The following is a 17,472-nucleotide window of genomic DNA, read 5'->3' on the forward strand; positions in this document are numbered from 1 at the left end:
CCAGGTGCGTGCGCATGCATCACTCAAATCCCGGGAGGAGAGTGGAGGAAAAGGGATTGTAGTGTGACCATCCTCCCCAGGGGGTGATTTCTCACTTTCCCTCTCACTGCCTCTCTCTGTCACTCTTGTGAGCACATGTGCCCTATGACAAAAACCTTTAAAAAGAAAAGAGAGAGAGAGAAAAAGATAGTCTGTGAACTTATTTTAAATGATCAGATAGCATCTCATTTCAGACTGTGTATTTCACAATTCTTAGAGTTGGTTTTGAAATCAACATGTTTTAAGTATTCTAGTCACTGTAATGTTTTAGAAGCACAAATGACATATTAGTTTAATTTAGTATTTAGGAAATTAGTATAATATGCAAATAAATACCAGCCTATTAATTGGAAATACACTGCCAGTGAAATCATATACTAGTTGCTTTCTGATCCAGAGAAAATTTAGAGAACATTTTCATCTTAACATCTTTGATCTTTTTTTTCCCCCTAACTATAAATCATAGAAACAAATGATTAAGCAGACAGGTGAAGAGGAGGAAGTTGCAAATAAAATAGGCACTTACATTTATTGTGTTTGCAAAGTTGTTTTTGAGGACAACGCACGTTTCTTGAGACCTTGTTTCTTGCCTGTTTTATAGCGCTCTGGTCTCTTAACAGCATTGCTTTAATGACTTCTTGTGGGGCTTTTGGTTTACGTTAGCCCTGACTGTGGAGGGAAGAAGGAGTTCAGATTTCACAAGGAGGCTGTAGGCTTGTAAAATCATACCTAACAGGCAAAAGCAAAGTCCACACTAGGAAGTAAACTGAGAAGTGCTTAAGGACACGAGATGTTTTGTCATTTATGAAAGTACAAAATATTTTGATGATGCTAAAAGTAGTTGGTAAACTAAAGTTTTAGAGGGCTTTTTTTTTTTTTTAAGAGATTTTTGCTATAGCATATGCACATTCACCGGAGTGACAGAGACAGAGAGACAGAAAGCGAGAAATCATCCCCCAGGGGGGATGGCCACGCCGCAGTCCCTTCTCCTCCATTCTCCTCTCAGGATTCAGGACACGCATGCACATGCACCTGGCATGAGTTTCAAGCTTCTGGGTCTGGGACTTGGATGGAGTCAGCCAAGTGGGAGTCCAGTATGTAACCATTACTCCATGTCCCATATTTTAGAGGACTATTAGCATTCACTGTGAAGGGCATATTCATTTACCCAATTTAATGGCCCACTTAAATCAAAGATAATACTTGCTGGGAAATAAGGCTTAAAGCTGTCATGGTAGGGAGCAGCAGATGGAGTATGGTTACATCGCTGGACTCCCACATGGCTGACCATGGTTCAAGTCCCAGACCTGGCAGCTTCAAACTCACGCCAGGCATGTATGTGTGCATGCCCCAAATCCCAAGAGGAGAATGGAGAGGTGAAGGGATTGCAGCATGACCAATCCAATCCCTGAGGGTGATTTCTCGTTTTCTATCTCTCTGTCTCTCTTTTTCCCTGGTGAGTGCATACACCCTATAGCAAGTCTCTCTCTCTCAAAGAAAAAAATCATGATATAGAGATTTTGTATCTGTATGCTTTCCTAAAATTTTTAAATTTTTTTTTAAAAGATATTTGCTATAAGATCCATACGCTCGTCAGAGAGACAGAAAGAGAGAGAGAGATAGCAAGAAATAACCACCAGGGGGGATGGCCACATCACAATCCCTTCTCCTCCATTCTGCTCTCAGGATCTTGGGCACACGGGCACATGCACCCAGCAGGAGTTTTAAGTCACTGGGTCTGGGACTCAATCGCAGTTGACTATGTGAGAGTCCAGCAAGGAAGTCGTTACGCCACCTGCTGGTCCCTGAACTTCTAAGTTTTGATATAACATTTTAGATAAGTTACTTTTTAAATGAAAAGATGGTTTAATTAAAAAGTTTATTTCTTTCCTCAGAATGAGAGTCAGAGAAAGAGAGAACAAGAGAAAGAGAAGCACTGTCAACAGATTCACATGCCGAGATTCCCCACAGCCTTCCCAGCCATGCAAGATTGTGGGAGCATGTGACCAGCACTAACGGGCCAATCAGGGAGCCACACCGTGATCTCCCAGCATCCCTTGATAAGCGTGTTACCATTGCACGATGGAGCCAGCCCTGAAAATGATTTTTATTCAGAATTCATCTTGTGGTTTTCAGATTTAGGGTAGGGAAGTGAACCAAACCTCCATAGATCATAGTCAGTGACTATCTACAGAGTAAGAAGTTAACCTAAATGGCAGGCAGGAAGGAAAAACGAGGGGCCTAGGCTCTGTGGACAGTCAGTAAGCACACCTGACTGCAGAGCTGAATGCTGTGTGCTGACCACGGATCCAGTCCGTGGGCCAGTTAGCCTGAAACACACCAGGCCATCCTAGTGAGCTCAAGGGCTGGAGGAAGGGGATCGTGGCATGCCCAGGCCTGGTGGAGGGGGCAGCCCTTCATGTGCACGCACATACTCTGCCATAAAAAACTTACGGATGAGGGATTTTATCAGGCAGTAGAGTCACAGAAATTTATATAAATGTTTCCTTCAATCCATGCCCCATAGAGGCATTTCATTATAATTTAAAACCATCACCAATTGTTCTTATGTATTTTTTAGACAAAAATAAGTAAAATAACAAAAATAAAAATCACCATATAGGGACCAGCAGGTGGAGTGGCAGTTAAGGTTCTGGACTCCTACATGACTGACTGCAGTTCGAGTTCTGGACCCAGTCGCTTAAAAGTTACACTGGGTGTTTGTGTGTGCATGTACACCCATATCCCAAGAGGAGAATGGAGGAGAAGGGATTATGGCGTGGCCGTTCCCCCACCCTCCCCCGACCCCGGCAAGGGAATGATTTCTCACTTTCCTTCTCTCAGTTTCTCTCCTTTCCCTCCCTCTCTCTCTCATCTAGTGAGTATACATACCCTGTGGCAAAAATAAATAAATAAATAAAAACAAAAGCAACAGAACTCCATATACAATCCTACCACTAGAGGTCTGAAGTTATTTACCTGTTCTTTGTAATGTATCTTACCTTGTTTCATCCTTGAAATCTAGGAGTCCCGCCTTACCCAGTTTCACATTCCTTGGTTTTAGTTACCCATGGGCAGCTGTTGTCTGAAAACAGGTGAGCATATAGTACAATAAGATATATTATGTCCCCCCCATATATATATAGAGAGCAAATGCACTCATTGGAGAGAGAAAGCACACCCCAGGGGGATGGCCACACTGCTCTGCCTCCTCCTCCTCCACTTTCCTCTACTTTCCCCTCAGGATTTTGGGCATGCACTCACATGAGCCCAGTCTGGTTTTCAAACTGCTGGGTTCCGGACTCAGACTGCATAGCCAGGCTTGTGAAGAACCATCCATCTCAGCCACCACACCACTAGATGGCCCAGGATGTTTTAGAGAGAAAACATGTGATACACTTCGGGTATGCTACATTGTCATAATTGTTCTGTTTCATTCTTGTTGTGACTCTTTGATTGTGCCTGATGTAAATTAAGCTTTATTGTACATGTGTGTATAGGAAAAACATGACACATGCAGGGTTCGGCACCATCTGTGGTTTTAGGCATCTCCTGGGGGCCTTGGGATGCCTGCCTGCAGGTGGTGGGGTACTGTAGTGGATTTTGTCTTCTTCAAATAGCTCATCTGTGTACATTCAAAATGAGAAAATTTTTTTGTGTCTCTGCATTTTATGTACCTTTATGTAAAAGCTACAGAAGTCTGGCTCAATAGAAAAGAATTGGAAACATTTAAATCCTGGAATACCTCTGCCTTTCCTTCAAGCGTTGCAGTTTATTTTTACTATGTAAGGGTCACTGGCATCCTTGGACTTTCTCTGAGTCATTGTTACTGCACTGAACGTAAAATCAGTGTATTCAAGACTTGCTGCTACTGTTGCCCCCGCCCTGCCCCACCTTAGGAGTTCACTAGGCACCCAGCCGTGCCTGAGGACAGACTCGCATTCTCATAGTGTGTGGGTATGCATATGTGTATGTATAATCTGATGTTATTCTTACAATAAGCTTAGAAAGTATTATCATCCTCATTTTACTGAGGGGAACTAAGGTTTGCGATTTAGCAACTCCAGGGCACAAGCCATGAGTGCAGAGCTGTGGTTCTAACCCAGATCTGTGGGCTTTAACATCTGCACTCTTACATGGGAGGATGCACTGCTGCATCAGAACAGCATCGAAATTCTGTCCTGGGTTGTTGAGTCATCAGAGAAGTCATGGCCTATTTTTCTGTGCAAAAATGTGTCATGACTTTTCTGACAACCCAATGTATAGCTATTACTCCTAATTTTCTTTAAACTAGTGAAGGCCAAGATTTTACTGAATCCTTTTTTGCTAATATGCCTTACCTCAGTTTTCTAATGACTTTACTTCCATCATCAAGAAGTGAGAATAGGGACCAGCAGTTAGCGTAATGGCTATGTCACTGGACTCCCATGTAGTCGACCATGGTTCGAGTCCTGGACCCGGTGACTTAAACTCACGCCGGGCGCATGTGCGTGTGTGCCCAAGATCCCGAGAGGAGAATGGAGGAGAAGGAATTGTGGCGTGGCCATCCCCCCTCCCCCCAAGGGGGAGGTGTGATTTCTCACTTTCTGTCTGTCTCTCTCTGTCTTTCTAGGGCCCTATAGCAAAAACCTCCCCCCAAAAAAGAAATGAGAATAAATTACGAGTGTTTATGGGGGTGCTGTTCCTTTTATGCAGGACCTTGCCATGTGAAGCTCCTCCTGCCTTAGCTTCCCGAGTGGCTGGGCCTGCAGGAACACACCACCCTGCCCAGATTTTTTGGGTAGCTCAGGAATCAAACCCTGTCCCCCATGTGGTCTCAGCCTGCCCTATAGGGCAGCAGCATCCAGCACACGTGACCACAGCTGAGCCAAGGGTTTAGACTACATTAACGTTAGAAAACAGTAAACAACATTCTTCCCAAGCTCATTCTAGTCTTGGAAGTAAGAAATCATGTTATTTGCTAAGTTTGCTCTTTTTATAGGCTGCTATTATAAAAAGTCAGGGACATCTTTGTATAAATGTTAATGACAACCTACCATCTTAGCTGTGAGTATTTGAAGTTGTTAATATTATTAATTTATGGCCTAATTTTACAATTTTTCAGTCTTCCTTAACGTGTCTAGTTTCTTCTCATTCTGATCAAATAAGAGTTTGTAATGGTTGTCCCAGTCCACCTCCCTCTCTCCTCCTGTGTTCTCTGTCAGACACCGTCGTGTCCCCAGCTTCCCACAGACACAGGCCAGGAACCTCAGAACCAGGTGGGCCCTTTCCTTCCTCCTCCTTGGACACCCACAGTCAAATCATGCAGTCCCGTGAGCAGCGTCTCTCATGTGTGTCTCCCTCCGTTCTCGTTTTTTTTCCGCTATCGTTCGGACTCACAGAGAGGTCCCTTCTGCTGTCCTAATGCCTCTTAACTGGTCTCCCTCCTTCTACACTTTCTGGTCTAGGTTCTTGGCTATTTGATTATTGAAATGTATCTGAACTTAGAACTAGGAGAATAAAAATAAAGGAAAAACTAACATTGCCATTAGGTAACTTTTTTTTAGAAATAAATGTGTTGAGGGGCCAGGACATGACATGGTGGTTAAGGCGCTGGACTTGTACAAGGCCAACTGTGCTTTGAGTCCAAGACCCAGTGACTTTGAAGATCACACTGGGTGCGTGTGCTCATGTGTCCAAAATCCCAAGAGGAGAATGGAGAAGGGACTGTGGCATGGCCATCCCCCTGGGGGATGATTTCTCACTTTTCCTCTCTCTGGTGAATACACATATATATATTTAAAAATGATTTAACTCCTCAATAAATGGTAAGGTACCATTCACATACTTTCCTATCTTTAATTGATTCCTAGAAAAAGACACATTTTTGAGATGAGAGCCGTAGCTTCTAAATCATATAAAACAGATCCTTAAAACTCATGCTGGGCACATGTACTTGCGTGCCCAAAATCCTGAGAGGAGAATGGAGGAGAAGGGATTGTGGCATGGCTATCCCCTCTGGGGGGTGATTTCTTGCTTTTTGTCTCTTTCTCTCTTTCTGGTGAGCACATGTGCCCTATAGCAAACATCTCTCTTAAAAAAAAAAAAAGAAAAAGTTTGGAATCTCAAACTTTTGCTTGTAAGAGAACACATGAAAGTCTTTGGAAATTGAGTAATAGATTCAGGTTCCAAACTCACCAATTTCTAGCTGCAAAGCCATGAGAAAATTGCTTAAAGTCCTTGTGCCTCAGTTTCCTTAACTGAAAATTGGGATATTAATACATGTGAGGATAAATAGACAATGTGATGTACTTACACAACACATGGCAATAAAACGTATGTTAAGCTGTTATCTCTGTCATTCTTAACTTGCTTGCAAGCTATGTTATATGCTTTCATAATCTTCTCCCATTCCCTCGTAACATTTATCACAGTTGGAAATGACATACTCACATACTTAATTTAGTTAAGTGCCTTTTTTTACCATTAGAAAAAGATCCATGAGAATAGAGCCTCTGTTGGTTTTGTTCATCATTGGATCCTTGACACTGAATAAATATTTATAGGATGAATTAATGAATTTAGGAGAGATTAATTGAGTTTAAAAGTTTCCTAAAATAAAGTGATTAAAATTCATTTCTAGCTTGGAGAGACAATGCAGTCAATTATTTTATGAACAGTGGTAAGATTCAGAGCCTGTTAGCATGGGTCATTTACAAACTAAGTAAATGGTATGATTGTAAAGACAGTGGGATCGATATTAATGTGATTCGTGGAAGTTAACTCTTTAGTGTCAGATGTACCTTTTTCTTTTTAATTTAAAGAGTTTTTTGCCTTAGAGTGCATGTACTCATCAGAGGGAAAGTGAGAAACAGAGACAGTGAGAGAGAAAGCAAGAAATCACTCCTCTGGGGACATGGCCACAGTGCAGTCCCTTCTCCATTTTCCTCCCAGTATGTTCGGCATGCACACACACGTGCCTGAACTCAAACTGCGATTGTCCGTGTGGGAGTCCAGCGATGTAACTACTAAGCCATCTGCTCGCCTGCAGAGTCTATGTTTTTGTTTTTATTTTTACAGAGATTTTTGCTATATGCACTGTCAGACACGAACAGAAAGAGAAATCTCCTCCCGGGGGGATGACCACGCTACAGTCCCTTCTCCTCCATTCTCCTCTCGGGATCTTGGGCATGTACACGTATGTGCCTGGTGTGAGTTTGAATATGCTGGATACGGGACTTGAACCGCAGTTGACTACATGGGAGTCAAGCAATGTAACCATTATGTCATCTGCTGGTCCTGCAGAATGTATCTTTAATATAAGCAGACATATTAATTGTTTTTATATGGCTAAAATTGTTAAAAACTGTTGCAGGGCCAGCAGGTGGTGTGCTGGTTAAGGTGTTGGCCTCCCACAGGGCCAACTGTGGTTTGTGTCCTGAAACTGGCAGCTTGCAACACTGTCTCTTTCTCTCTGCCTCTCTTCCTCTTTTACTCTGGTGAGCACATGGGCCCTGTAGCAAATGTAAAAATAATAAATAAATAATTATTTTAAAAAGTTAACTTAAAATATTATTGCATATTTATCAAATAAATAGCTTGGTTTCAAGTAATTGATGCCAAAGTACTTTTCTTCTCTCTCTTTCTCTCTTTCTTTCTCTCTTTCTCTCTTTATTTCTTTTCTTATCCTCTCCTCTCCTCTCCTCTCCTCTCCTCTCCTCTCCTCTCCTCTCCTCTCCTCTTCTCTTCTCTTTCACAGAAGCCTGGCATCAAATCTGTTGAGACTATTAACCTGGTCAAAAATGGAGTTAAAGGGTATGTGTTGGATTGACTGAAAAGTCATGGTGTATTTTTCTTGTTTTTCTATGCCAAAATGTGCCGGGACTTTCCAAACAGCTTAATAGTTTGCATAAAGAAAGATATTTGTTTCTTTTTCTATGGCTTGTACATATACATTCACTTTTTCTGGTAGTTAGGCCAAGCAATTTAAAGATTTAGAAGGAATGTTGCAAAGACGCAGTGTTTTCTGGTAGCATTTACAGTCAGAATCACATTTTTTCTTTTGTTTTAATTTCCCAGAGGTTGTGTATGCTTGTCAGAGAAGGACAGAGAGACAGAGAGTGAGAGGGGAGAAAAAGGCCTCCCAGTGGAGTATGGCCACACTGAAATCCCTTCTCTATTTCTCTATCCTGTCCGGATTTGGGGCATGCATACACATGCACTGGGCATGCTTTTCAAGCTGCCAAGGCTGGGATTAGAACAGCATGGCTGACCATGTGGGATCCAGCTCCCTTAACCACTAGGCCATGGGGCTGGCCCCAGAATCACATTTTTTATGTGATTTTCCTTTTTGTGGTTTTGGAAGTAGTGAACTGACTTCTAGAAGTCTTTGAAATAATAGATCAAAGTTACTTGTGAGTCATATCCACCCATATCAACACTGGTGTTTGTCTGGAGCATTTTTGAAAAGGATATGAAGGAAATGAAAGAGAAGAGACCAGATAAGAGGCTGTTGGTGGTTGAGGTAAGAAATGTTGGGCCAGAGACACAAAGGAATATATTTCATATATGTTCAGGAGTTAAATTCAGTAGGGTAGGGGCCAGCAGGTGGTGTGGTGGTTAAGGTGCTGGATTACCACATGGCTGACTGGGGTTTGAGTCCTGAACCTGGCTTGCTTAATCTGTCCCTCTTTCTCTCTCTGGTGAGAGCATGTGCCCTATAACAAAACAAATTAAAATAATATCAAATAATTCTTTAAAAAATAAGTAAATAAAAATAAATAAAGTCAGTAGGATGGCAGAGTCAGCAGGTGGTATGGTGGTTGGGGCACTGGAATCCCACATGGCTGACCATGGTTGAAGTCCTGGACCTGGCAGCTTGCTTTCTCACTTTCTCTCTCTTTCTCTGGTAAGCACATGTGCCCTACAGCAAATTTAAAAAGTAGTAATAATAGGGACCAGCAGGTGGTGTGGTGGTTAAGGTACTGGACTCTCATGTGGCCAACCGCAGTTTGAGTCCCAGACCGGGTAGCTTGCTTTCTCACCTTCCCTCTCTCTCTCTTTATCTCTCTCTCTGTTCCTGTGGTGAGTACACATGCCCTATAGCCAATGAAAATAATAATAATCAAATAATTATTTTTATTAAAAAAAAAAAGTCAGTGTGAGTAGGCAGCTAAATAAGGAGAATGCAGGAGGGAGTACCCAGGTGAGTAGCTGGATAGTGGTGTGGCAAAACTGAGGGAGATACCCCCTTCCAGGAAGGAAGGTGATTTCATTTTGGACTTGAGTTTGAAGTGCTCCTTCTAAATAGGCGAGGATGTCCAGGAAGTGGTTGGAGGCATGAGTCCAGAGCTTTGAGGATAGGGAATCTGGAGATGTACTTTGGGGAGTCTGCAGCAGCTAGACGTCGTTGACGATTGCAAGGGGATGTGAATGAAGCCAAGGGAGAACGTGGGAAGCATAAAGGCCGGAGAATCCTGGAAGAAAGGGCAGAAAAGGGAGACAGGAAGGAGTAGACAAAAGAAGAATGGCCAGTGTGCAGTGTCACAGATCCTCTGCAGTGAAATAAGGGGGCAGAAAGCAGATTCGATGTTTGAAGTGCTGCGTCAGAGAGGAAGCAGGGGCGACAACTCTTACAAACGACTCTTTGAAGAAGTTTTCATTATGTTGTTGGAAAGAGAGTGAATAGCTGCTAGGTGAATATGTAAAATGATGTAAAGAAAGGTTTAGGGGGCCAGCAGGTGGCGTAGTGGTTAAGGCTCTGGACTCTCACATGGCCAACCACGGTTCAAGTTGTGGACCTGGCAGATTGAAAGTCAGGTTGGGCGCTTGGGCGTGTGTGTGTGCGCGCGCACGCAAAATCGCGAGAGGAGACTGGAGGAGAAGGAATTGCAGCATGGCCATTGACCCTGGAGTGGGATTTCTCACTTTCTCTCCCTCTCTCTCTTTGTCTCTCTGGCAAGTACACATGCCCTATAGCAAAAATTTCTCTAAAAGAGATAGAGAAAGAGAGAGAAAGAGATTTGGAGTTCCCTTCACTTTTTATTTTTTTAAAGGTTTTTACCATAGGGTGCATGTGTTCGTCAGGGAGAGACAGTGAAAGAGAAAGTGAGAGATCATCCCCAGGTGCAATGGTCATGCCAATGGAGTCCGTGCTCTATTCTTCTCCTGGGATTTTGGACACACACACACACACACACACACACACACGAACCTAGCATGATTATCAAGTTGCTAGGTCCAAGTCTTGAACCATGGGTGGCCATGTAGTCCAGCGACGTAACCACTGCACCATCGTCTGGCCCCACTAGGTCATGGTTTAAAGACTAGTTCACCAATCCAGCATGTGGCATGGTGGTCTTAAACGGCCGATCACGGTTCAAGTTCCAGACCTGGTGGCTTGCTTTCTCACTTTCCCTCTCCTTCTGGAAAATTAAAATAATAATAATAATAAAAAATAAATAAAATTAGATAATTCTTAAATTAAAAAAAAGCCTAGTTCACTCCATTCATCTTTCCTGCCCCATTCTCTGCTCCCTCTGTCAGCTGCTCCCCTTCACATACATCGGTACTGTTATTACCATGATTCACAAGTCTTTCTCCCCATCTACACTGTGATCTCACAGCGAGGTAATGGTTCATACGTACTCAGAGAATTACATGTAGGTCAGTGTGTTATATGAGAGTGGAGAGTTTTACAGGGTCCAGTTATTTCTTTAAACTTTTTTTTTTAATTTTTAATTAATTTACATTCATTCACTGAGCATTTTCACAGCATACAAAATGTGATTTCCCATCCAGAATATACTGCATAGTAGCTTAATGTTACCATCAATAATTTTCCATTTCTAGTTTTATGTGTGTGTGTGGTTTTTCCCCTATTTCTCACCCTCTGCCAATTCCCAGCCTCTTCCCACACTATCACAGGTGTCCACAGTTGTTTGCCATTCCTTTTCCCCCCACATTTTATTGATTCACAAAATTTCTTGAATAATCTAACTACTTTCAATAGCAAGTTCAGCTGATACATACATATCTGTGAATACATGTCTGACTTGAGACGTGAAACTCTGAGTAGAATTAATATACTATAGGGTAGCACCCAGCTGATGCCATATAGCTTACTATGGTCATTAAATAAATATTTTTTACTACAGTTTTTAAAAGCAGTTTTAGATTTAATAAATCAAAGAAATGCTAAGGAACTTTGCTTAAAACTTAAAGCCAGGAAACAGGTTGGGATTCTGTTTAAATAGTAGGTACATGAACCTATTGGCAGCTCAAGACAGGACAAAAATCCTTAAAACTGGAAAACAAGGCCTAGAAGAAAATCAGCAGTGTTTTAGTCAAAAGTCATAAAATTCTATTGCAGCAGTTCAATCTCATGTACTCTATCTTCTGTTGTGATTTGATCTTCCCGATTAAATTCTGGGATATAATATTCAACCCCAGACGTGTCCCTAGGATTAAGTTGGCCGTTTTCTTAGTTTTTGAACTCTTATTTCTGTGTGACTGTATTTAGTTTTCCTGGTATAGCACTCCCTTCAGAACTTCTTGGAGATCTGGTCTGGTGTTGGTAAATTCTTCCAGGTTTTGTTCATCTGAGAATGTTCTTACCTTTTCTTCCCATGTGAAGGATAATCTTGCCCTGGACAGAATTCTTGGTTGAAATTGCCTTTCCCTTAACACTTTGAATATATTTTCCCATTCTTTTCTCTCTCACATTGTTTCTGATGAGAGAGGTCTGATGTCAACATGATGGGATATCCTTTGTAGGTAACTTGCCATTTTTCTCTTGCCAATCTAAGTATCTTATCTTTCTTTGTGGTTTCGGTTATTCTGGCTACAATGTGTCTTGGAAAAGATCTTCTTGGGTTGATTCTATTTGGGGTCCTTTATATTTCTTGGGACTGGATCTTTAAGTGCCTCTCTAGGTTTGGAAAGTTTTCTTCCAGGATTTCATAGAATAGATTATCAATGCTCTTAAGAGTCTCTTCCCTTTCTGGGATACCAATTATCTGGATGTTTGGACATTTTATGGTATCTAGTATTTCTCTTATATTATTCTCTTGTTTTGGGGCAATTTTCTCAATCTTTGTGGTGGATTTTTCCAGGTCAGCCATTCTGTCTTCTACATCTGAAATTCGATTTTCTGTACGATCGAGTCTGCTTTTAATACTTTCAAGGGAGGTTTAGACTTCCTGTATTATAGCCTTCATCTCTAATAAGTCCATCTGATTTTTTTTTATAGTGTGTATTTCCTCTTTTAGATTTTGCAGGATTTTCCTCACCTCTTGGAATGCAACAGATCCTTTCTCCTGCCTCTTCAGCAGTTCATTGTTCCTCTTGTCTTCCATCTCTGTTAGCTTCATCACTATGAAAATTCTAAATTCCTTATCTGATATTTCCATGAGTTTCATCATACTGTCTGAGGATGAAGAGGAGTTATTCTTTTCCCTTGGAGGCGAAGTATTTTCTTGCTTTCTCGTATTTCTTGTGACCCTGTGGTGATTTCTAGTCATCTGATGGATGGTGCGTTTCTTCCTAATTCTTGAAGTTCAATCTGGGCATTCAGAGGCGTGCAGAAGGAAGTGAGCTGCAGTTTCTCTTCTGTTCCATTTTCACTCTTTGTGCATCATATTCAGTGGGAATAGAGGAATGTTCTGACCCTAATCATACTCAGATGTTTGGATCCTTTTCACTTGGACCTGTCTAGACACTTAGTGCACAGAGATAGAAGTGAATGTGGAGGGGGAAGTCTCAGCAGAAAATCTTCATTTTTAGCCCCTAAAAGCAGTATTTCACAACTGAAGTTTGGGATCCATCTTGGGACTAGTTATTTCATCAGCTACTGGATCATATTTATATTTCTTTTTTTTTTAGAATTATTTTACTTTTTAAAATTCTTTAATTTGACCAGAAAGGGATAGAGAGAGAGAGAGAAGAGAAAAGAGAAGAGAAAGTGAGAAAACAAGCCACCAGATCTGGGACTCAAACCACGGTTAGCCACGTGGGAGTCCAGTGCCTTTAACCACCACACCACCTGCCAGCCCCCAATTATATCTATATTTCTTGATGGTCACCATAAAGGGTAACTCTGCTGGCAGCTGAAAGGTTCCTGGAAGATTTTCTCAAGAGATGAAAAGGGCTGAATCCAGAGGACTATTAGGATTGGGGAAAAGTCAGATATGAGAGAGAAACAAAATAAGGCATATTGAATGGAGTGCTTGACTCATTGTGGGGAACTGGAAGAAGAGATTTTTCAGATAGATAGGCCTGGAGAGGCTTCTGCTTCAAAAAGAAAAGTTAAACTAAGTTAGGTATTTCTATATCTGGAGGTAAATAAACCTGGGAAAGAATAAGGTAAAATTCCCAGGTCAGAGTCTGTAAATTGAATATAGACAGGATCATCAGTGACAACTAGAACTAAAAGTTACCACTCATACATGGAAAAGGTAAATTCATAGTTCATAAAGCAGGCATTAAACTTAAGGAAATTTAGATCCTGTTTCCTAGAAAAATGAATGTATTCAGTGTAAGTTAGTTAATTATAAAAAGACACACATTGTTATTGAGATATCAGGTCATTCTGAATAGGAGCCTGATATTTTTAAGCGTGAATATAACCATCTATTTCCTCTTTTATTTTTTTTTTTTTCCGCTATAGAGTGTGTGTGCTCACTGGAGAGAGAGACAGAAAGCGAAAAATCTTTCCCCAGGGGGATGGCCACACCACAATCCCTTTTTGTCCAGTCTCCTCTTGGGATTTTAGGCATGCACACACCTGTGCCAAGCATGAGTTTTAAGCTGCAGGGTCCAGGACTTGAACAATGGTTGACTACGTGGGAGTCCAGTGACATAACCATCATAACCACTATGCCATCTGCTGGTCCCTATTTCCTATTTTTTTAGTCCATAGATTTCATCAAGAATTTTACATGTTGGGACCAGCAGTTAGCGTAATGGCTATGTCACTGAATTCCCACGTAGTCGACTGCGGTTCGCGTCCAGGACACCTGGTGGCTTAAAACTCATGCCGGGCGCGTGTGTGTGCGCGTGTGTCCAAGATCCCAAGAGGAGAATGGAGGAAAAGGGATTGCGGCATGGCCATCCCCCCTGGGGGATGATTTCTCGTTTTCTGTCTCTGTCTGTCTGGCGAGCGCACGCGCCCTATAGCAGAAAAAAAAAAAAAAAACCTCTCCAAAAAAAGAGAAAAAGATAAGCATCCTAGAAAAAAAAATTACAGAAGGAATTACATAACCGTATTGAATTTTAGAGTTTCATGTTCTTGAATACTTTATACTCTTTTTTTTTTTTTTTGGGGGATATTTTGTTTTAGAGAAATTTTTGCTATAGGGCATGTGTGTTTGCCAGAGAGACAAAGACAGAAAGTGAAAAATCACTCCCTCCCCCAGGGAGATAGCCATGCTGCAATCTCTTCTCCTCCATTCTCCTCTTGGAATTTTAGGCATGCACGCACATGCATTCAGTGTGAGTTTTAAGCCACCAGGTCCGGGACACGAACCGCGGTCGACTACGTGGGAGTCCAGCGACATAGCCATTATGCTAACTGCTGGTTCCCAATACTTTACACTCTTTAAACTTAGAATTCCACAGAATTTTTATGTATGTAACTAATCTCTATTGATACTTACCACTAGAAATTAAAACTAAAAATATTTTAAGTGCTTTTAAATTATTTAAACATGGAAGGGACCAGCAGTTGGCGTAATGGCTATGTCGCTGGACTCCCATGTAGTCGACTGCAGTTTGCATCCTGGACCCGGTGGCTTGAAACTCACTCTGGGCGCGTGTGCGTGCGTGCCCAAGATCCCGAGAGGAGAATAGAGGAGAAGGAACAGCGGCGTGGCCATCCCCCCTGGGGGGTGATTTCTCACTTTCTGTCTCTGTCTCTCTCTGTCTGGCGAGCACACGTGCCCTATCGCAAAAATCTCTCCAAAAAAAAAAAAACATGGAAACATTGATCCACATTAATATAGCTGTTTTCCAAAGGAAAAAAATTAGTGAGAGATATTGTTTCACATTTGTGTAAATCTTTTTATTTAGCTTAATAGACTAAGACACCTGCATTATCACACCTAAATCTGTCTCCATTCAGTTGATTGCCATAGCACCCGTCACATAGCTGAGAATACTGTACACTCGGGGAGAGTACAAAAGGCAAATTATGAATATGAAAATGGTTTTTACTTTGAGGGTCCACTGAAAACAGCAGTTCAGAAAAACAAAATTTTGTTGTATGCACAGATAAAGTATTCTTTTACCTCATACCACCTTTTGGGAAGTAGAGCCTCCTAAGAATATTTTCACTGATGCCGGCTTTGTCCTGTCCCTCCATAGGCCTGTGATCTGTCTGTGGATAAATGAGGTTGAGTATGAGGCAGCATTTGTTAGTCTTCTATGATCTTTTGCTCTTTTTATTCTATTGACTATGAGTTCATTCTAGCCTTATTCCTTTATTTTCCTTCATAACTTCTCCATTTATTGGCAAACCATAGAGGCATTTTTTTTTTTTAGACACTGGAATATGAAGTGGGGGAGTAAAACTAAAATAGGAGGTCCTTTTCTTTGTGTCATAAAAGACAGAGAAGTGGGTAGGAAAAACTCACTCTTATCTACAACTGCAACAACTTCAAAATGCAAGCCCATGTGCCCTGAAGACCCTTTCCTTGAGGCCTGACTAGAATGGTAAAGAAGAATTCACTCTAGAAAATATCAACACGCCAAGATTTATTTTTTTGCTCTTTTTATTCTATTGACTATGAGTTCATTCTAGCCTTATTCCTTTATTTTCCTTCATAACTTCTCCATTTATTGGCAAACCATAGAGGCATTTTTTTTTTTAGACACTGGAATATGAAGTGGGGGAGTAAAACTAAAATAGGAGGTCCTTTTCTTTGTGTCATAAAAGACAGAGAAGTGGGTAGGAAAAACTCACTCTTATCTACAACTGCAACAACTTCAAAATGCAAGCCCATGTGCCCTGAAGACCCTTTCCTTGAGGCCTGACTAGAATGGTAAAGAAGAATTCACTCTAGAAAATATCAACACGCCAAGATTTATTTCCACTGTGGAAATACATGTATGAACCAAAAAATAGTCTCTGGAGCGTCTCTACCTTCTCTTTGTCAGATGGGCCGCTTGTCTTTCCTCTTTCCTTTCTTGTTCTTCTCCATCAGTAGCAACCTTATCCCATTCCAAACACAGAGCAACGTATCTGTGTCCAGGAAGTATCAAGTCTTTGTTTTCTTCAAGATGTCTCTGGAATCTCTCATCCTCACTGCCGCCCCTCCCTCCCAGTTTTGTCATTTCTGTTTAAACAGCCTGTTGGGCTTTTGACTTGAGACTTTTTTTTCCCCGATCCATCTTGTATAACACTGATTAATTTTTCATGGATACTGCTGTTTTCATGACACTCCTTTGCTCACACATCTTCAGTGATGCCTTAATTGGTACCTGTTTCAAATCTGCTTGTCTCTACCCTCCTGCTTTCCCATGAATCCTTAATCTGAAATACTCTAGTCCTGGGCTGTTCCCTTGGAATCTTGTGAACAAAACATTACTTACCCTTGTCTTGCCCTTGTCTTCATGTTATTCCTCTTGTATGGAATGTCCTCGTTTTCTCCTTCTGTCTAAATTTAATGGATTCTTCAATAGCCAATTCAAATCCAATTCCTGTCAATAATTTCTACCTGACTAGTTTGTCCTTATCTCCTCCTCCTTTTTTACGCAATAGTATTCGAAATTTGATCCACGTAGGTTGGTATGAAATTATATATCATTGTTAATTGTTCTTTTTTGTTTCGGTTGTGAATATATGGTAAGTTTCTTAAGAATCTGTTTAGAATTTAATTCTGAGAGAGACCAGACTCCTTAAGTTGGGTAGCTGCCTCAGTGGTTTTCCCAAAAATATTCAGTGAATTATCTCTAATTTAGGTTGGTCTTATCTCTGAACAAGAGTTCATGAATGATAAACTATAGCTAGCACAGTGTTATCTTCATGTGTAGTTGCCACGTCCTCTTTCTGAACTTGCCCAACTTTATCTTATAGCTATTTCAGCATTTGAAGTTCAGCCAGTTTCTACTGAAGTCCCTGAAGGTGGAGTTGCTAGATTTGCATGCAAGATTTCATCAAACCCATCTGCAGTTATAACATGGGAATTCAATCGGACAACTCTACCTATAACTACTGACAGGTAAACATAACGTTTGTCTTTGAATGTGATGACAGAGGTAATGAAGAGTTCCTATGAGACTATATCAAGAGAAAGGCGTTGGGACCAGCAGTTAGCATAATGCTATGTCGCTGAACTCCCACGTAGTCGACTGCAGTTGGAGTCCCGGACCTGGTGGCTTAAACTCACACCGGGCGCATGTGCATGCGTGCCCAAGATCGTGAGAGGAGACTGGAGGAGAAGGGATTGTGGCATGGCC

The 17,472-nt window shown here is 41.4% G+C and overlaps 1 protein-coding gene across 1 annotated transcript in view; it reads left to right on the plus strand.

Moving 5' to 3' along the window:
• The window catches only part of PRTG (protogenin), a 154,595-nt gene that overhangs the window by 56,786 nt on the left and 80,337 nt on the right, over positions 1–17,472 (plus strand). The window contains exon 3 of the mRNA XM_006163294.1: positions 17,090–17,234. Within this exon, the coding sequence (XP_006163356.1) occupies positions 17,090–17,234 (145 nt within the window). The remainder of the gene's footprint in view (positions 1–17,089; positions 17,235–17,472) is intronic.

This window comes from Tupaia chinensis, unplaced genomic scaffold (genome assembly GCF_000334495.1).
Source record: "Tupaia chinensis unplaced genomic scaffold, TupChi_1.0 Scaffold141943_1, whole genome shotgun sequence".
Lineage (NCBI taxonomy): Eukaryota > Metazoa > Chordata > Mammalia > Scandentia > Tupaiidae > Tupaia > Tupaia belangeri.